We start from the raw sequence: 22,239 nt of genomic DNA, 5'->3' as shown, positions 1-22,239 counted from the left end.
AATTTTTTTTTGTTCTTTCAAAATCCGTGCATAAACATTTTTCTCTCAAAAATACAAGCATGTACATACATGTTGCACACATATTATGGTAGCCCAGTTTGTGCTGAAGACAGTGTAATTACTCTTTTGCCATTAATGTGTTTATAAGCAACTGAAAAAAACACAAATGTCAGAAAAGAGGGAGTCAATAGATTGTCGCAGCATCGAGTTCTTCTAAGCTATCTGGGATACTGAGGAGATGATACTGATGAGGAAGATTATTTAAAAAGCAATCTTTAGTGCCGGTAGTGATGGTCCTGCCATATTTGAAGCGAGGGGATGGTTTTGCAGCCTTAACTAAATTAAGTGTACATGATACTAGGTAATGATCTGAGATGTCATCGCTCTGCTGCAGAATTTCAAACTGTATCAACATTTATTCCATTTGACATTATTAGGTCTAAAGTATGATTATGGCGATGAGTGGCTCCTGAAACGTGTTGCCTTACTCCAATAGAGTTTAGTGTGTCTCTAAATACTAATCCCTATGCGTCTTTTTCGTTGTCTACATAGATATTAAAATCACCCACAATTAGTACTTTATCTACGGCCAGTACTTACTCTGATAGAAAATCAGCAAATTCTTTGATAAATTCTGTATTGTGCCCTGGTGGCCTGTATACAGTAGCTAACACAAATGTCAAACGGGATTTATCAATTACACTACATAACATTACATAAAGCACCAGGACTTCAAAGGAATTATATTTGAAACTAGACTTCTGAGTAATACTGAAGATATTATTATAAATTACAGAAACTCCTTCCCCTTTACCTTTCAGACACGGCTCGTGTTTATAACAATAATCTTGGGGGGTGGACTTATTTAAAGTAATGTAGTCATCAGGTTTTAGCCAGGTTTCTGTCGAACACAGCACATCTAGATTATTATCTGTAATGATATCATTAACAATAAGCGCTTTTGGGGAAAGGGATCAAATATTCAGCAACCCGAGTTTTATCATTTCGTCGCTGTCCGATGAAAACCACGTATGTCCATTTTTCCGATTTTTAGATTTTTCGACGGATTGAATGTCCAGGTTCATTTCCGTATACAGTATGCTTCACATATCTAAATGGCCAATGAAAAGTTGTGAAATCATGTCATCTGATTTTCACGTATATCCATTTGGTGTCAAAGCTGTCAATCACGCCGCGTATCTCCCGCCCTGTGGAAGCATCTCGCCGGTCTCGTGAAGTTGTTTCATCGAAGCTCAGCACTGGATAGCCGAAAGTACGACATTGAAGCTCTCCACAGTTTAGTTCTAATCTAGTTCTTCACAGATTCGTTTGCTTGCTAGTATGTAAATAAACTCGGTCTCATTGATAAGATTCAGCCTTTTTTTTCTTAGTCAAACTGATCAAATTATAGCCTGTAATGCTACTGTCATGATTGTCACTAGAACATGCCTCACTCATACTGCTATCACCGCTTGCCAGAGGCTGAGAATGTCCAGCACGTATTCCTCTGTCAATATGAAACGCGACTTGGCCATTCTAATTAATGATCGGAAGAACGCGTATCGACCACCGTTACTGTAAAATATGCACGTATGTCCATTTAAACTCAATTTTGGTCAAATGTGGATTATATCATTACACTGGCAAGAATATGGTTACATGTAAAGATGTCATACAAAGTATGACAACGCTACATTCAACTGCTTTTGAAATACGGTGTTTTTTTTCACTGCCTGAAAAGTAAGCGTTTTGGACATACGTGAGTTTCATCGGGCAGCGACGATTTGTTCATCTGTATTATATCTATTGTTTATTTGTTGGACATCAATTACATTTTTACTCTTGAATGGTTTCAATGTTTTTTTGTATTTGTTAATTCAGGGTTTCTATATGATAATATCTAGGTGAAAGAGTCTCTATGTGCTGGGATTTATCTGACTCGGGTGACGTGAGACAGCTAGCAGACGGTCGGTTTAGCCAGTTTGTCTGCTTCCTGACCTGGGTCCTAGCCAGTCAAGGTTTAGCTCTAAGACTGTGCCAAATTACTAGAGAGAAGAGTGGCACCACCCCAAGAGGGATGGATGCCATCCTTCTTCAACAGGTCAGGTCTGCCCCAAAAGCTTTTCCAATTGTCTATGAACCCCATGTTATTTTGCGGACACCACTTAGACAACCAGCCATTGAGAGATGATAGTCTGCTAACCATCTCATCACTCCTTTTAATGTTATCGTACTAGCGAGTTCACACTAGAGGTCGACCAATTCATCGGTTTTGCAGATTAATCGGCACCGATAGCTGATTGGTGGAACAATCGGTTATCGGCAAAAATTATTATAAAAAATCATTACACAGTACAAGAGCTCTGAGAAGGGTAATTTATACAGAACGAGAGCGGCCTCTAGAGGCGAAATAAAAACTCACTGCCTTGTGTTTACATTCACACGTGAGGCTGCACGCAGCGTTACACAGAGAGCACTGACTCATCAGATGCGCGTTTAAAACACGACAGCGAAAAAAGTATGAATACAGAACACTACAGAACTTGTTTCCAAATCATTATAATGTAATTCATTTCTTGACTAGATGCTGCATGAACAGGTAAAGAACAGCAGTGTGTATGATTGTCAACGAGGCTGAGAGGACGCTATTAGCAGTACCTCAAGCAGTTAAATCAGTGTGATAAAATCACACGCAAGTCAGACCTAAATGTTGCATATATAAAATTAGTGATGTGAGAATGCAAACTGTATCGTAATGCTGGCGACAGAAACATAAATAATTGTTTTTTATTAGATAATCTCCTTCTAAAAAATCTGACTGTTTAGATATATATGAAAAGGTAACACTACAATAAGATTCCATTTGTAACATTAACTAAGGTTAATAAATGTTGTGGAAGTATTGTTCATTGTTAGTATGTTAATTTCAACATTAAATTGAGTTTGAATTTGTATCTGTTAACCTTGGTTAATGCACTAACATGAATGATCAAGGTACAATTGTATTGCTCATATTAAAACATGCTGTAAAAATGTATGCATAATGCATATAGTTCATGTGAGATAATACATCCTTGTTGCATAGGGACTTGCATAGTTACCTATTAAATGTATGCATGTTTCTAGGTTATAGCTAAAGAAACAAATTTGACCTGTAACATTTTAATGTTTAAATTGTTTTCTCAAGAATTTGTTCTGTTAGAACTTCTCATTTTAATATCCATATTTATATGCTTTTAAATTAGCACATTTTCATGGATCAGTACAGTTTTTTTTATTTATTTCTTGTTACAAAGTTCAGCACTGTTTTACTTATGTTTTTTCATCAAGTATCCATTTTAAAAACTATCGGTTGATTAATCGGTTATCGGCAAGTGTGGTCCAACCTAGTTATCGGTATCTGTAAAATCCACTATCGGCCGACCTCTAGTTCACACACCTCTTTAATGTTAATTTTGGTGATCTCCGACTGGCGAAGTCGAACAGCATTAGTGCCGACGTGAATAATAATCTTAGAGAATTTACGATTAGCTTTAGCCAGCACTTTTAAATTTGCTTTGATGTCAGGTGCTCTGGCTCCCGGTAAACATGTGACTATGGTGGCTGGTGTCTCTATTTTCACGTTCCGTGTAATAGAATCGCCAATAACTAGGGCACTTTCAACAGGATACTCAGTGGGTGCTTCACTGAGAGGGGAGAACCTGTTTGATGCTCTAATCGGAATGGAAGAGCGTTTTTTAGCTCCGCGACTATGCCGTCTCACAGTGACCCAGTTTCCCTGCTGCGAGGGCCCTGCAGCCGGAACCGAACAATGTACAGAGTTCACTAAGCTATTCGCATCCAAATCAGTGTCTAAAGCTGTTACATTCTCATTACTCTCAGATAAAGTCTGGATGCGTGTTTTTTAATTCTGAAATCTTCTCCGTCAGCCTAACTATTTCCTTACATTTATCACATGTGAAGCCCTGTTCGCCAACGGAGAAGCCTATACTAAACATGCAGCAAGCAGTGAAAATAATAATTATTTCTGGGGGGGGCGTATCAAGATGCATGTTGACTAAATTCAAGCATTAAAAAGAAAACAGTGTCTTCACTTATCTTTTTACACATTCAATTTCCACATATAATTGAATGAGGAAAGGAAAAACAAAAGAATAAAAAAGCATGTTGACCACTTGAGCATAAATTTTGCTCTCCTTTCTTTCTGGCCAGCAAATTTCTCAATGACTCTCTGATTAAAGTCAGTCATCTCAGTAGTGTCATGACATTTGCATTGTTCAGTTATATATTTGAGGTCTCTTACCCCCGTTGTTGTCCACAAAACTTCAGTACCGACACTTTTAAATAAAAGACAGGGAAGGCAATAAAGGGCATTGCTAACAACACATCCAGCCAGCCACCTAACTTACGTTTCTCATGACAAGCGTGTGGAGCTCCGAGTGCAGCTTCATCCTCTGTCACTGGCCTGCTGCTGGATTTGTAAATCGCGTTGGTCCAGTTCGGGATCCTTTATCATTTTTTTTCTTCCAACGAACGCCTTGTGAAAGAATTTGGTTTAACTGCTGCCATCTCTACGAAACTGATCATCCTAATAAGGTTTTGGCGGAGTCAGAGTGACTGTGTCGCCCGCGCACTTTCGCTTTAGTGGCCAAGAGTGTAAAGTTGAATGACAGGTGACAATAACCAATCAGATTGGATAAAATAACACACATCCAATTCTGATTCGCCAGGGACGACCTGCATCCGGAGGAGGATCTTTAAGAACCAATTAGAGACCAGCTTCAGGTCACATGCTGCCCGTATATTTTTAGACTCAGATAGACATCCATTTGTCCGGCGTCCCTCACGCATGAAACCGCATGAAACATATTGAAGAACATTTAAATAGTTAACCCATCAAAGCCAGTTTTTATTAAATGCTGAGGCTCTTACTAACAGCCAGCACATTGTATGAGTAAACTATTTTTTATTTTTTTTTCACTTTTATATCATTTTTGATTAAACATCTTGATGGGGGCGGCGCCCCAGCGCCCTCTATTGACCAGCCGCCACTGAGTGCAAGTGACAATGACAGGAGATGACATGGCTTACCGTCTTTGATGATTTATCCAACTCACCACAGTTGTTTGATGAACTCAGAAGACAGGAGACCGGATGCAGAGATGGTAAGCTAACAGGCTAGCGAAATGCTAATGTGTGATAGTGATTGAGATTAAAAGCTAGTGATGTCAAGTTAAACCTGATAGGCAATATTAAGCAATATATGGTGATGAGTAAGTTATATTTAGCAGTATAAACAACAAAGAAAATATATGAATAGAGATTCAAAAGCAAAGCTGTACAGAGCTACAAACACTGCAGCAAGGCAGGAGGCAGACAGGAGCAATCGAGCAATCCTTTGTGTGTTAACATGATGGTTATTGTAGTTCTAGACTAAATGTGAGCATGCATTCACTCGCACTCTCACTTGCACAAAAAATATTCTGTATTCCTCAAAATGAATTATATCAGTAAAATAAGTAAATAAAAAAATTCTCCTGCGTCCTATTCTTCCATTATCCAGAATGGAAGCACAGCTGAAAGGTTTGTTTGAGCTGCGCCCTCTACTGTACACGTGTGAATTTGCATTTTTACCTCAGCCTGAGGCTTATTATTTGCATTTTGGAGTGAAAGGGTCTTTTCTTTTTTGTTATAAAAAAAACAAGCCCAGCCCAGGTGAGAAAAGTAACGCAAAAGTAACGTAACACAATTAGTTACTTTTTAAGGGACTAACGCAATATTGTAATGCATTACTTTTCAAAGTAACTTTCCCCAACACTGTTTATGTTTAAACATTCTTTCCAACTTTTCTTATTTGTATATTTAAAAAATATTTACAACAATCTCATAACATTATTTAATGCAATTGTAATTTGTCAGTATAAATTATTTAATTTGATTGGTAACAGTTCTATAGTGTCTTAATCTATTTTCATTTATTGATCAAATTTAATATAAAATTAAAGCTGAATCATAGCCTATATTTAATAAGATTAGGGGAAAATGCCCTTTATTAAAGGTAAAAATATCAGATATTTTTATTTTATACAAATATGCAGATTTAAATATGTCAAAGCTGATTGAACACTGGTGAGAATTTTGCTTCAGAATAAATTACACACACACACACACAAAAGTAATAAAATAAAAATTTCCTCTGACAAAATTTTTACTCTGACAAGTCAATGACAGATTTACCTGTCCAAAGGACAAGCACGTTAACAGGCTTAAAGGGATAGTTCACCCAAAAACTAAAATTTGATGTTTTTCTGCTTACCCCCAAGGCATCCAAGATGTAGGTGTTTTCAATTCTTCAGTAGAACACAAATGAAGATTTTTAACTCCAACCATTGCTCCAACTCATATAATGCTTGTCAATGGGGTCGAATTCTATTAGAGTAAAAAAAACATGGACAGACAACTTCAAATTAAACCCCGCGGCTCGTGACGACACATTGATGTCTTAAGACACGAAACCATCGGTTTCTGAGAGAAACCAAACGGTATTTATGCAAATATATCACCTCATATCAGACGAACGCTTCAGCTCTGCAGACTGCCATCACTTCCCGTGTGTGAGGTAAAAATTCTGGCTGGGTCATAGATATATACATAGATACCTCATTCGGGCGATGCACGCCATGATCCACGCAGGCACTAATGAGGTATCTATGTATATATCTATGACCCGGCCAGAATTTTGACCTCACACACGGGAAGTGATGGCAGTCTGCAGAGCTGAAGCGTTATATGAGTGACACACAGCAACGGTTGGAGTTAAAAATCTTCATTTGTGTTCTACTGAAGAAACGAAGACACTTACATCTTGGATGCCTTAGGGGTAAGCAGAAAAACATCACATTTTCGTTTTTGGGTGAACTATCCCTTTAATGTTGAGCCCTGCAATGTATGCAGCCCAAAAACCTTTTATTTAAAGGCTTAATTTATGTCCCGTAGCATTATGTCTGTGGCATTACAATTGCAGTTCAATAATGTCAAAAATGTGATGTGCAGTCAAATGTCCTGGTGTTTATGCTATTTAAACGAGTGTTCTCACCGATATGCTTGTTGTGCTTTGTGGAGTCGATTGTTTCTGGTTCAAATGTGGTGGAACCCCATAAAAAAAATAAAAAAAAAACAGCACCCCAACCTAAAACATCTTCCCACGCCCCTGAATGTATGCAGTGTTATATTTTCATCAGCGTAACAGTGAAAACTAACACCATGTTTCCTAATGATATCTCCCAAGAGTAGCATGTACAGGGTGAAAAGCAGTGGTCCTAGTACTGAACCTTGTGGTAATCCATTCTGAACTTCTGAATGTTTTGTATGTAACCATCTGACAATAAAGGCTTTTAAATCTAAAGGAATGCCATGGTCATCCTAAAGTTTCCTTTTATAAAGGTATAAACTCTGTTCATTTGTAGGGCACTGAACATAGTTTAAAATAATTTGTTTATTGATTAAGTTAATAAAAATATAAAAGACCTTTAGATAAATACTTCTGAACGTATACAATTTTAAGCTGTAAATGATAACTTGATGCTCAGTTGAAAGGGACATATGCTGCTGAGAACAGTTTTTTAGACATAATAGACTTGTTAATAGAATTGCTTTTATTAGGTATTGCATTTTGTTGTATATTTAGACATTATCAACAACTGCTTTGTCACAGTTGTTTTGTTTGTTTAAAGGATACATGACACACACAGTTTCTGGCAGTCTCATGTTAATCTTGAGTACCTATAGAGTAGTATTGCATCCTTTATATCTCTGAAGAGTCTTTAGTTTTATCATATTTATAAAAGACAGATACGCTGTACCGATTCTTTCCTAAAACAGCTGAGCTCGTGCAGACCTGCAGTGGGCAGAGCTAAAGAGACACAAACACACAAACCAACGAAATACATCATGGCATTATCCCTGGATAACTTTTGATTCTCTATATATTCGTGATGTTTACATTATATGCACTTACGTGCCGATTGCCAACACAAAACAGACATTTGATGCAGTTTTACTCACCGCCTGCAGTTTCAACTTGTGACAGGGAACAAACAATCACACTTGCAGAACGTTGCTGCTCCGGAAAAATAAACTGCATCCATGGTTTCCTTAACGCTGGGTTATTTGGGAAGCTGAACAAGGTTATCTTTCCCTCACAACCAAAAACACACTATTTTAGTGACATTGTTGATTTTGTGGTCTAAAAACAAAAAGACAGTGCTGCCGACGGCTACCTTAACCTAACTAAGCTCGTTGATGGGCGTGCCCTTGCTCTCGCTCTGGTTGATGTGCGCACACACTCATCCGGGAAAAGTGCCCATACAAGTAATTCCGCCCTTTATGGGCCATACAGGGTCATACTGGAAAAAAAAACTTTCTGAAACTTATTTGAGGAGTGTATTTGGCACAGAAATACTCCGTCAAACACCCAACTCGTTTTTATTTTTATTTTATTTTGGCCATTTTTGGCATGATAATCCAACTCTTTAACAGTGTAAATAAGTCAGAATGCATGGAATAGCATTAGACCCCCCCCCCCCCCCCCTTTAAAACGTTTAATGATCTCACTCTGCCTCTCTCTCTCTCTCTCTCTCTCTCTCTCTCTGTCTCTGTGTGTTTGTGTGTGGGTGGGAGTGTGTGTGTCTTTTTTTACACTCTTGATGGTTTAGAGTTTAATCTGAAACCAAGCTTCTCCAGAACTTTCCAGCTGTCAGTTATTCAGCTCACCTTCACCATATTCATTTAGAATATCAGTCTAATGCAGCTGTACAGCTTACCGATGCTCATATTTGTCCCCTTGACTCCGTGACCTTTTGCATTTCCCTAGCAGCCTGCGCATTTGTGTGCACAGAACTGTTTATGGTTCAGGTTTGCATGCAGGCCATCATTCTCACATCTGTTAAAAGAAAAAAAAATACAAGTGAGCATGCTGATAACAGGATCATGCAACTAGCAACAAGGCATGGGCCGGTTACTGGTTTCAGGGTATACCGCGGTTTGATAACGTCACACTTTCAAAACCACTAAAACTTTCTGTGATACTGTTCCCGCGGTATGATCTTTTTTTAGGTCAGGTTTTTTAGTTTCTAGTCAAAGATAGAAAGTGCTGGAATCCTCCATGTTGTGCGCAGTCTAGAGAGTAACACAACCCCACCCCCTGATGAACGGGAACATGCTTTGTGTAACATTAGCAACACATTATTAGATGTTTTATAACATAGTCCAGCAAAAGGCCAATCACATCAATTACCGCCATGTGTCTGACGTAGAGAACAATACATAAATCGCAATAGCCTACCAGAGGGTTAAGTAACCAGAGACGTTATTATGAGGGTGAATCTTGTCCTAATTTAATAAATGGTTTTCTTAAGAACACAATAAATATCATCATTCTCAAAATTGTAATCAAATGACATGAACCATTAGTTGTCCCTTTCGAAGATTTATCGAATATTTATTTAAGGTCAGTAAGCACCCTTTGTGGAAGACATCATACGTTGCATTAAAGCTATGTAGGGGACTGTTTACATATATTGGACATCAGCTTGTTCATATTTGTGAATCAAGGCTGGGGAAAAACTCAAAATAATTCATCAATTCAAAAGGGCATTCACAGACATTAAAACAGAATACCAGTGCAAACAACTCAACATTTTTTTGTGTAAAAGTTATACACTATTTATAGAATAAATTGTGAACAAATAATCTTTATATATGTTCATTTTGATGGAATGCATTTGTGAATGTTGTACGTGTGAATTGCTTTTTATGAGTGTGGATCTGCAATGAGTGGATCTTTTAGATGCATTTGTGTATGGCAATGCACAACTTTGCTAGAGGTTTTGATTCCGTTTTCGCTCCATATTTGTGCACAAGAATCTTTGTTGTATTGAAAAATGGTTAACAGTTTATGCCCAAAACCCTTGTGCAGATAATGAATGCTGGAGCAAGTTCTGTTAAGGAATTAAGCAGCAATCAAGAGGGAGATGATGAGAAAAGGAGAAAGTCAGCTCAAGTATGTGTCTATGTCCATTTCTTAAAAAGATAGTGTCACTTATCCTGTAAGTCCCTGGAATGAGCTCTCAATGACACAAACTGCCATGTTAATCTCCGGCATGGTGGGGCCCTTTGTGTTTGACATTTTACAGGTGGCTAGCAGTGAGGAGGAGGAGGAGGAGGAGGAGGAGGAGGAGGAGAAGGATGATGGTGGGGACATGGAGATTTCTGATCAGGGACATCTGAAAGATGAAGTATGTTCTCTTAAAGTGTGGTTGAGGTACAGAGGCTCTTTGATGGGATGAAAAAAGAAATTGCTTGCAGCCGTGAAAAGGGGGCAGGATAAATCACATTTTCTAAAATTTTAACAGTAAATTACCATTTAGAGATCATGTGTGAACAACTTCATGTTTTTTTAAGTTGACATCTATGTGATTAAAGTCGAGTCGACATCGACAAGTCACTGATGACGTCATTAATGAACAAAGAAGCCTGAAACTTGCACACAGCTATGACATAGGACAGGCTATTGCTCATACATAACAGCTTATTTTTATCAGCTCTTTTGTACTTGGGTTGTTATATTTCTCACAGATTTCTGCTCTGCTTTTTTTTAAATAAATTAATAGGACTTGTTGGAAAATGTTTAAAATCGTATGCTCTCTTGTGCAATGTAGACTCTAGTCATATCTGTTTTAGAGAGAGCCCAATAATCAGTTTGACAAATATTGTTTTACCTATATTCACACTTTCAACTTAATCAGTTATTGCTTCTGCAGTATTGGGTCTACCAATAAATGGCATGTATTGTTAATGTAACAACTGTTTTGAGGAGATACATCTATAGCTTTAGCATTCAGTTAAATAATATCTATAATATATAGAATTGTATTGATAATCCTTTTGAAATAAACAATATTCAATATTTCAGTTAATGCAACATTAATGAACAAAGAGAGTGTACATTTTGGCAGCTGGCTCTATTTTTCTGTGGTGAAACAACTTAAGTATAATATCACTGGACTGACAATGCAGATATTTTATAATTTGTTGTGGTCCCCAGAACTCATCACAGAAAGATACCACAAATGTCTCTGCCAAAGCTAAAAGAGGAAGAAAGAGAAAGGTAATCATTCTGTACTTTGCTGATGATCCTTGTGATTAGGTCATATGGCCATAACATAACTGCTAGAAGTAAAAAATATTTGATTTTGGTTTTCACAGATTGAAGCTGAACAGGACTCTGATACAGAAAACTCAAGCCCCACTTCATGCGCTCCTGGTTTAGATGTATTATCAGCAGGTGTAGAATGCCCTTTCAAACTCTGTAGATGTTTTCTTTTGTTTAGTGAAACAGCACATCTATAAACATGGATTATGGTGTGTCTTTTGTTCTTATTTAGGTGGACCAATTCCATTACTAAAGCGCAGAGGAAGAAAACCTAAAACAGAGAAATCTCTGCAGCTGCAACAACAGGCTTCAAAGGAGCCACTGAGGTCAGGTGGTGATTATTTACAAATGTCTTTGTAACTAATAGTACAGATTCATTATATTACAGATGAGATGCACCAGTGTACTGGCCTCTGATATTTATTGGCCAGTTATGAATCAAAGTATAACTATCGGTTATAATATATCTGAAAAGAAAAGCTTTTTAACCAAAATAAAATTTTCAAAGTAAAACCAGGTTGTCAAGGCGACCAATAAACTTTCTAATTTTGCACACCAACAGTGTATGTGTGTGTGTGTGGACCACTGATCTATATAAATGACTAAATGGATTGCTCATGTCATGATGTTATAAAAAGTTAAGCCATCGTGCCGCCATATTTGTATTCCCCCGGTATTCCCCCGCATTCTGTTGATTTGATCTGGTTTTAATGAGAAAAAAATTACCTAACGAGTAAGAGTTTTTATATCTGTTGTATCCCTGTACATTCTTACAATGCAAATGTCCTAAACATTTAAATAGTTATTTGTTTAAAGTTTGGAATTTCCCCTACTTATTAAAAGTTATGTTAATCTTCATTAAAGTAGTGGATATAAGATCAGCTGATGGACAAGACACTTTAGCATTTGTATTACAAATGTCAAAATGATCCTTCTGAAATCTGAATACATATTTATGCTTTGTAATGCATAAATACACAAGTAAGGACTCCATAACTCCAAAACTATAACAAGGAGAGTCAAAAGGTGGGTATAGTTTGATAGAAAACTTTTAAAATGTTTAGAAAAAAAAGTCATTACATTTGGACATTCTCATACCAAGAAATTTGCTGATTAAAGACAAAAAAATTATAATTTCTTAATGAGAATCTCCTGTAAATAATGATGTGCCATTTGATATGTAATTAATGATGTGACGATTCAAAATTATTACTAAATTCGGGGTGTTCCTATCTGAATGGAAGAGTTTAATGGCTTGTTTCCACTGAGCGGTATGGTTCAGTACAGTACAGTACAGTACGATTCGGAACCGTAAACCCTGATCTGGCTTGTGTTTCCACCGCCAACAGTACCCTTATGATAGATGTGGTGTAGCGATCAACGTCATTCTCTCGCGAAGAAGAAAGCGACACAGTAAACAACAATGGACGATAAACAGCAGATCTTGTTCTTGCTTTTTGTCATGTGGCTGTTTGTCACAAGAAGACACGCTTTGTTTGAGCCAATGCTGCAGACTGCAAGGGAAAAAAACAGCCGAAAAAGCATGTGCAAGTGACGATTGTCAACCAATCAACGTTCTGCAGTGAGTCTAGCTCCACCCTTTAGTACTGGACTACTGTGCAAGGTACCCCAATGGAAGGTGGTAAAAAAAAGTGGTATGGTACGGTTCGTAATTAGGGTACCATTCACAATCAATGGAAATGGCAAAAATTGCATACCGTACTGAACTGTACTGAACCGTAACGCTCTGTGGAAACAAGCCATAAGTTTCAGGTTTGTGATTTTTATACTACCCAGCAGGCACCGGACATCAATATGATGTCAGATTGACGTTGGACCCCAACGTCGGACAGACGTTGCATTTTGGTTGAAAATGAAAATCGGGTTGACGTCAGAACACTACATCAGATTGACGTTGGGTTCTGACATCAACCCGATTTTCATTTTCAACCAAATTGCAATGTCCGTCCAACGTTGGATGTTGACGTCAATCTGACGTTGGGTTCTGACGTCAACTCGATTTTCATTTTCAACCAAATTGCAACGTCCATCCAACGTTGGATGTTGACGTCAATCTGACGTTGGGTTCTGACGTCAACTCGATTTTCATTTTCAACCAAAATGCAATGTCCGTCCAACGTTGGAGGTTGACATCAGTCTGACGTTGGGTTCTGACGTCAATCTGACGTTGGGTTCTGACGTCAACCCGATTTTCATTTTCAACCAAAATGCAAAGTCCGTCCAACGTTGGATGTTGACGTCAATCTGACGTTGGGTTCAGACGTCAACCCGATTTTCATTTTCAACCAAAATGCAACGTCCGTCCAACGTTGGAGGTTGACGTCAATCTGACATTGGGTTCTAAACTCAACACCAGATTGACATCAACCTCCAACGTTGGACAGACATTGCATTACATTCATATTGAAACTGGTCATTATCTCATTTGTCATCAGCCTGTGGATTTAAAAAGACAGCCGAAAAAGCAGGTGCAAATGACGATTGTCAACCAATCAACATTCTGCAGTGAGTCTAGCTCCACCCTTTAGTAATGGACTACTGTGCAAGGTACCCCAATGGAAGGTCAAAAAAGTGGTATGGTACGGTTAGTAATTAGGGTACCATTCACAATCAATGGAAATGGCAAAAATTTCATACCGTACTGAACCGTAACGCTCTGTGGAAACGAGCCATAAGTTTCAGGTTTGTGATTTTTATAATACCCAGCAGGCACCGGACATCAATATGACGTCAGATTGACTTTGGACCCCAACGTCGGACAGACGTTGCATTTTGGTTGAAAATGAAAATCGGGTTGACGTCAGAACACTACATCAGATTGACGTTGGGTTCTGACGTCAACCCGATTTTCATTTTCAACCAAAATGCAACGTCCGTCCAACGTTGGAGGTTGACGTCAATCTAAAATTGGGTTCTAAACTCAACACCAGATTGACATCAACCTCCAACGTTGGACAGACATTGCATTACATTCATATTGAAACTGGCCATTATCTCATTTGTCATCAGCCTGTGGATTTAAAAAGAAAAGGATTTCCAAATAAGTAGTAATAAATTGTCCAAATAATTAATAATACGTAACACATTATGAACCGGTTGTAATAGTTTTTGTCAGGTTCGTCATATCTAATGAAGATGTCACACTGGTTCTACTCTGGTGCTAGATGGAAGGTCATGGGCTCACCCAGATTGCCAGGTTTTTATCTTCTGGCAACACCAGTGATAACATGCAATTCCAAAATCTAAAACCTAAAAATCTCTAAACATTTACTTAGGTCTGTTGTGAATATGTACACAAAAAAGAGAAGAAACAACAAACAACTGTCTGAGCAATTATTAGAAGGAACCAAAAGCAATGGTTTAGGATATTTCACACTATGAATTCAGTGACATCCGTAACACGCCCGCTCCTCGACACTAGTAGTTTCGGGAGGTCTACCCCCCCACATTGATATGAGACAAATGTGTTAAAACCAACAAAATATCACCGCAACAGTTTGCACCGCAACAGCTAGAAGATGTATACACTGGACATGACAAAGTGACAGTTGCAAATCCATTTGTCCTTCCTATGAGAAGTATCGCGAGTGCTTGGAGTACGTTATAAATAAAACGAGGCATCAGTTTACTGGCTGGGATTTGTCGTGTCACGCCGCGCCGCATCCAGTGTAGACAACATCACTGATTATAATGGGTTCTATTGTCTTTTGTCGCGTTGCGCTGCTCATGTCCAGTGTAGACACAGTGTAAAACACTGCATAGACTTCACATGAATTAAATATACATTGTTTCATTAAAAAGCTACAAAAGTTATTCAGTCAAGAGCAGTGATTTTCTCTTTTTCTTTTGTTTGACAGACAGCAGCTGGTTTACTGTATTTGGCTGCTGTAACTTTAAGACCTGATGCTTTTCTTTCCCAACTGATAACATTCACTTAAGACATAACCGACTGAGTTTACATGAATACTCGTCAAGAAGGTATTTTGACATAACTGTGTGTTTTATTGATTGCTCGAGTGTAATAAGGTGCAAAAGAGAACTGAAGGCATCACACGCTGTCAGAGAGGTGGCTTGTGTGTCAGACAGCAGACAGCGCGAGACAGCAAGGAGTTGTTTTCCACAACTTATTGCACTTAATAACTCTTTTTAAAGTCATTTAAGTAACAGTTGCATGCCCAGTCTATTCTGTTACATGCGTCGACCTAAAACTTTGACTTTTCGCAAGTAGCCTATTAAAATCATTCAGATATTGCATGCCATTGCGATATGCATAACGTGATATGTACATTTGCGATATTTCAATAATTTCGATATATTGTGCAGCCCTAAGTGTGACTTGCACACTGTCTGCCTTTGACGGCTTCCAGCATCTCTTCACCCCTAATGGAGTGCGACACTTAGGCTACGTTCACACTGCGAGGCTTAGTGCTCAATTATGATTTATTGCTCAGATCCGTGTTTTTTTTTGTTGCTGTTTTTGTATAGCTGTTCACATTGTTGTAGTAAATGTGGCCAATATCAGATTCCAGTGCAAACAGAACATGATCCTGGACTGATCCGCATGCGCCAAAGAAGGATAAAAAGACAAGTAAAAAAGAAAGACATTAAAGTAAGTGATTACACATTTATTTATAGTGTGATCTGCCACTGAAGCCAGCAAATTTACGCGCAAGCAATATAAAAAACAAAGAGGATGCGAAAAAAGAGAGCAGCGTTTTTATACGTTTATCATACAAGCCCTCATGTTTTGCTTGTATCCAGAGTTGTCACTGCAATACTGATGTGTTCTGACACATCACTGTCCTTCCACCGACTACCTTTCGCAACTCTTGATAATGTTAGATATGTCAAATCTCCCATGAGCACAGAATTATGACGAATGTTGATGTAGAGTGACGTTAAAGTTGCATGAATTCCGTTCAGACTGAGGTCGCATTGCCAAACCTCTGACATATTGGATTTAGGACTACATATGGAAGTGGTACAAATCAGAATTGAAAAGAAAAAAACTCTTTTACCATGTTCACCGGGAATTTTACCTGCACGTTTATTTCGGCCCTTGGTTTGTTTTTATATTCTCTACCTATGTTTACTGATGTTTTTATCTTGTATCTGTGTGTGTCGTAGACACTGTGTTGTGTGTGTATTTTAAACTTTACCAGTATCGTTATTCTAGCTTGATAGTGAGTACTAAAAGACATCTTATTTTTTTATATTCATAATGATAAAGTTAGATTTTTTTATTACATGTGATTCTGACATGATGTCACTACATGCACTTCTCCGCTCGTCTCAGGTAAATAATGCGTCTTTCAGCTGAGCAGTCGGCGTGGCGCGTTCATGTGTTTTGGGGGCGTGGCTTTGGAAAGAGCCCAGAAGGGAGAAGGTGGAGTGAATGGAAATAATGAGCTTTCTTTAAAACAGTTGTGAGAGGTCTACAGACACTCAATTTTTATACTTTCTTTTTCAGAGTACTTACATTTTAATTATGTTTTGATATATAAAGAAAGTTTAAACAAATTTGGAAAAAAAGTTTTTTAACCAAATCTTACCTACCCTACCTTTAATGGAGTGCGACTTATACACCTGCTTTACACGTGTATATTTACACCATCCACAACTTAGAGTCCTGGTGTTTCTTCTCTCACATCTGAATGCGTGCCCAAAACGATCACTCTCACTTATGCTAGTGAAAAGCCATAGAATTTGAGTCTGAAATGGATGTTGGTCTATAATAGAATAGAATAGAATCACGATAAAAGACATCAGGAAAAAACATGAACACTACAACTTGTTCAGAGAAATGACGCTGCCTGCTGTAGCTTTTTGGTTAAATATGTTATTAAATTAAATTTAGCTCAATTGGGAATTATGGGTATTAATATTTAGGTGATTTATGATTAATCATAATAGGTTATAATCGAATCATAAATCGCCAAAATCACCCAAAAAGGGGAATACCTAATCTAGGTATTTATGCAATATATAAATTATATGTTATGATGTCCTCTGTAGCTGACACCAGGACTCAGTTGTTTAAAAAATAAAATGACATGAAATTGCATGTATAGGCAAAAACAATGCACCAATCAATTTTTAGGTTTCAGGGTTTTTTTTTAAACAAACTTTCAAAATCAAAATCTCCGGTTTCATCATCCACACGACAACGCTGTAACCGGAGTTTCTAAAAAACTTCACCCTGGCCGGTGTTTTCAAAAAAGTCCGGTTTCAGTAACCGGATACTGCGTTTGCGTGTGGACGAACAGCCAAACCGCTTAGAAAAAGCTGCGGTTTTGAAAATACCCGTGTTCGTGTGGACAGGGCCTCAGACTCATTAGCACCAAGAACTTAATTTATATGTGGCTGAAATCCCCCTGGCGTTTATAGTGGACTCGACTGCTCTTTGATCCTATGAGAGAGAGACTCCAGACGCTACACTACGTATGGAATTAAAAACATAGCCTAAATCTATTTTGTTAGTTCAGTTACCTGTGTCAGCAGTGTGAAGTAGACACACCCATCTTAACGATTTCTATATATCGCTTATCCTGCCTGAAAAGACCATAAACATTACAGATAACGTTTGAAGTGCAAATCGGCTGATTTTTAGGTTAATGTTTTGGCTGTAAGTCAATAATGCCCTCTGTCGGTAAGGAATTGTGAGATGGTTGCACACTTCTGGTGGCTTCACCGCCTACTGACAGTTTAGAACGCAATGAGCAATCCAGTCATTAATGATGATCAGTGGTGTGGACCCTCATTTTTGCTAAACTAAATATTCAGTCAGATATTAAAGGGATAGTTCTTTTACTATAAACTTTTACTTTAGTAGTATTAGGACAGCTTGAGTCCTAATACTACATTGATACTACACTGACAATGTTTTTTACATTACTTTAACTAATCAAATTAATTTAGGAAATTTCAACTTTTTATAAGTTATATGAGAATCAACTTGATTTAAGTTAGTTTAATATAATTTAAGTTGAATTGATGGTTACACTTTATTTAAGGTGACGTAGTTACATCGTACTTACTCAAATATGTATTGGAGTAATATTAATTAACTGCATGTCCTTACTATAGAGTTGTGGTAAGGGTTTGGTTTAGAGCTAGTTACTTGTAATTATGCATAATCTACTGTTATTACTATAGTAAGTATATTTAGTAACGTGTAACCACAACACCTTAAAATAAAGTGTTATCGAAATGACTTGTACAACCATGTTGATTGCATCCTTGAGTACATTTGGGAAGTAACACTATTTTAATATGTATTTTTCAGTACTATTTTACCCCTTATCACATTGTAACAATTTTTTTCATGAATTTTAAAAACATAAATTCCTGCTCTAGATCTTTATTCAAAAATCATTAGATGGTTATGTCTGATTTGTTCCCCCCTCTCAGGTTAGGAAAAGATGGAAAGAGGGATGAAAGAAAAGGAGACAAGAGAAAAGGTAAGACAATTGTGAAATGCTATGCAGTCCTTAGGTAATCACCTAATTATCTAATTGTAATGCTACTTGTCAGGACATTGTATTTAAAAAAAAAAAAATTCTTCAAATATAGAAGTTTCTGCAGAGTCCAGACTGCATAAGTTGCATGGGGAGATTAAAACATCTTTAAAGGTTGATAACCTTGTAAGTACAGTACTCATTACTAATTTTTGTATATAGCTTTCCTTTTAAACCTTGTTTCTGTTGACATTAAAGTTCTTAGAACAATTTACTCATACTCTATTAATGTATTAAGTATTGATTTTTAATTCTGGACATGCAAGTAAATGCACACTCTCTATTCTTAGGATGTGAGGAAATGTTTAGTTGCATTGGATGAGTTGAGTTCACTGCATATTACTACTCAACATCTTCAGAGACACTGTGAACTCATAACTACTCTTAAAAAGGTATGATTAAAAACATTTTTGGGTCAGCATTGGATAGTTGTCATGTGTATTAATCATTATTGCACACCACTTCCAACTGAAGAACTTAACTGAAACAAAACAAATCATAGCTTTATACTGTCTTTATAGGTCCGCAGGTTCAAAGCCAGCCAGGATGTGATGGACAAAGCTACAATGCTATATAATAAGTTTAAAAGCATGTTTTTAATGGGAGAAGGAGAGTCAGTGCTCAGTCAAGTGCTTAATAAAAGTCTGACTGAACAGAGACAGTTTGAAGAGGCCAAGAGGGGAGTGCTAAAACACACAGAACAGACCAAAGAGCAGAAAGGTAAAGAACTGATGAAAGAACGTGCTTGATTTTAAAGCTTTTGTTTACATTCCATTATATTATAATAGATGCAATTTAATTTTAATTGATGTAATTGATTTACATCAATTCCATTCCATGCTGAACTATCACATCCATAAAAACAACAACAATAAAATGCGCAAATACTAGACTGCAAATAATAAGGAAAATTTCTTATTATTTTGGTTTATATTGACATGCAGTTGCTGCAGATTTGCTGGCTGCACATCCATGATGCGAATCTCCCATTTCACTATATCCCAAAGGTGCTCTATTGGATTGCGATCAGGGACCTCATGTATAAAACGTTCCGTAGATTGCATCCTAAAAGTGTGCGTACGCACAAAAGAAACCAGAAAACGCCAGAACCTGCGCAAAATTCCCTTTATAAAACCCAGTCAGCGGAAAATTGTGTGTACATGCATCTCCACCCCCATCTACTCCCTGAAATAACCATATATTGAGTTTACAATGCCTAGTTTTACTATGCATAGCATCATCTGCATATCATTTCCATGCATATTTTCATCCACACGAGGAAAATGAGATACGGACTATGTGCCACCACATTACATTGCTAAAAATCATTCCGTTTAATTGCTTTAAATAAATCAAATGTATGCATGTTTACCTATAAGGTATTTATAGTTTGCATGTTTACCTATTGTCGTTGAATTTTTAATTTCAGCAAAGTTTGATGTTTGCACCGATTAGAGTTTACTCTTATGCAGACATCTTAATAATATAAATAAAATAATGGAATACAGATTGTTTTATTCAATGCCATGTCAGCATCTAAGGCTATATTCATGGCAAAAATTAAATTACAAAAATACAAATATCATATAAATACAATAAAACCAAGCAAACAAACACATGTCATATACAAGTTTTTTTTTTTAAATCAACTTATGATAAAAGAAAATCCAAAACCTTTTCATGCATAATCTTACTAAATAAGTGAAATAAAGTAAATAACTTGATAAACCCTCTTATTTTAACCCAGGACAGTCCAACAAAATATGTTTAACGGAGAGGTGAATCTTACAAAACATGCATAAAGTTGGGTCTTTACCTTTAAGCAAAAAAAGCTTGAGTCAAACTATGACCTATACCAGGGGTTTTCAAACTGGGGTCCGGGGACCCCCAGGGGTCCTCCAGAAGGTTCTAAGGGGTCCCCAGAAAATTTCAGAAAATAAAAAGACAAAGCAAAAATGGATAAAGTCGACCTAATATTCTAACAGTTAAATTTCTAAATGTTTCTCTCTTTTCTTGCCATATACATTCCAGAATTGTATATGTTTGCTTTGTATCTTTAGTTTGTTTTTCTCACTATAGTCCGCTTTATCTTGCTCACTGGGGTTGTAAGGCAGTTTTCTTGACACCGTACGTACGCTGCTTGCATACATTTATTGTTAAAGTTGCTTATACAAATAATTTTTAAGCTTTGACGTCTCTCGCGGATAGTGCTGAGCAACAAACTCTTCGCCCCTCTTCTCTTATATTGAAATCTTCCGCCATTTCTCTTTAAAAATTCTCATTTTAGACTCTAATTCATGACTGGTTGTTTGTTTTGCTCTATCCTCTGCGCTTCTGCGAGAAATCCGTCAGAAGCTAGTTATTTTGGTCTATAAAGTTTTAAATATGTATATTTTTCTTACAAAAACGCATCACTTCGCTTCAGAAGGCCTAACCCTAACCCCTCGGAGCTGTGTGGAGCAGTTATATGATGGGTAGATGCACTTTTAATAATTTTTAATTGAAAAGGTTCTTCTTCAGGTTTATACATCCAACATTAATAGCCAATTTAAGTTGGGAAACAATATGTTGTATTTATAATGTCACACTTACTATTTATCTAACAGTTTAAAGGTTTTTTTCGTAAATAAAAATAGATGGATTTTAGGAAGGGGGTCCCTCATAAAGCTTCGTCATATTTGGGGGTCCTTGGCCTTATAAAGTTTGAAAACCCCTGACCTATACGACAAAAAATGGTCTGAGATTGAACAAAGAACCAAATAAATGCAACTTAAAAATATGAAAGTAAAAATGATCAATTACAGACAAACTCATTCATATTAAAGATGAAATATTGTTTAAACAATTAAAAGCTTATTTATTTAAAGATTATTTCTTAAGTAGTACAATGTAGGCTAGCAGTGTGACCACAGCTAAAGTCATCTGACTACAGCCAACACAAACTGTTGTGAAGACAGTGATTAAATAATGAAGTGTATGCTGTCTGCATGTGTGCATGTGTGTGTGTGTGTGTGTGTGTGTGTGTGTGTGTGTGTGTGTGTGTGTGTGTGTGTGTGTGTGTGTGTGTGTGTGTGTGTGTGTGTGTGTGTGTGTGTGTGTGTGTGTGTGTGTGTGTGTGTGTGGGCATGTTTTCGTGAAATATCAGGACACAAATGTGTATAATGACATGGGTATGACATAGGTATTACAAAAAGAGGGTGAAATATGAGGACGTTCCCCATGTCCTCACTTTTCAAAATGCTTATAAATCACACAGAATGAGTTTTTTTTCACAGAAAGTGAACTGCACAGTCTCCTGTGATGGGTAGGTTTAGGGGCAGGGGCAGTGTAAGGGGATAGAAAATACGGTTTGTACGGTATAAAAACCATTACGCCTATGGAATGTCCTCACATTTCACAAAAACAAACATGTGTGTGTGTGTGTGTCCTGGTATTCCCTACTTTGTGGGGAAATGTCTCCACACGGATGATAATATTATAAGTAGTAAA

At 37.2% G+C, this 22,239-nt stretch overlaps 1 protein-coding gene across 6 annotated transcripts in view; it reads left to right on the top strand.

Annotated features, from left to right (window-relative positions):
* Positions 1-22,239, top strand: part of psip1a (PC4 and SFRS1 interacting protein 1a) — a 113,790-nt gene that overhangs the window by 75,098 nt on the left and 16,453 nt on the right. For 3 of the 6 annotated variants that reach the window (XM_079813023.1, XM_079813024.1, XM_079813028.1), the window contains 9 exons: positions 9,977-10,060; positions 10,194-10,295; positions 11,105-11,167; positions 11,266-11,344; positions 11,445-11,538; positions 18,644-18,693; positions 18,806-18,876; positions 19,041-19,142; positions 19,272-19,470. In XM_079813023.1, coding sequence (XP_079669149.1) covers positions 9,977-10,060; positions 10,194-10,295; positions 11,105-11,167; positions 11,266-11,344; positions 11,445-11,538; positions 18,644-18,693; positions 18,806-18,876; positions 19,041-19,142; positions 19,272-19,470 — 844 coding nt within the window. Of the gene's footprint in view, positions 1-403; positions 5,166-9,976; positions 10,061-10,193; positions 10,296-11,104; positions 11,168-11,265; positions 11,345-11,444; positions 11,544-18,643; positions 18,694-18,805; positions 18,877-19,040; positions 19,143-19,271; positions 19,471-22,239 lie in introns of those variants that run through there. The other 3 variants (XM_079813026.1, XM_079813027.1, XM_079813025.1) reach the window with 3 other exon arrangements.

Source organism: Gobio gobio, assembly GCF_949357685.1.
Source record: "Gobio gobio genome assembly, chromosome: 3".
NCBI lineage: Eukaryota > Metazoa > Chordata > Actinopteri > Cypriniformes > Gobionidae > Gobio > Gobio gobio.
This window is presented reverse-complemented; position numbering and strand designations above follow the sequence as displayed.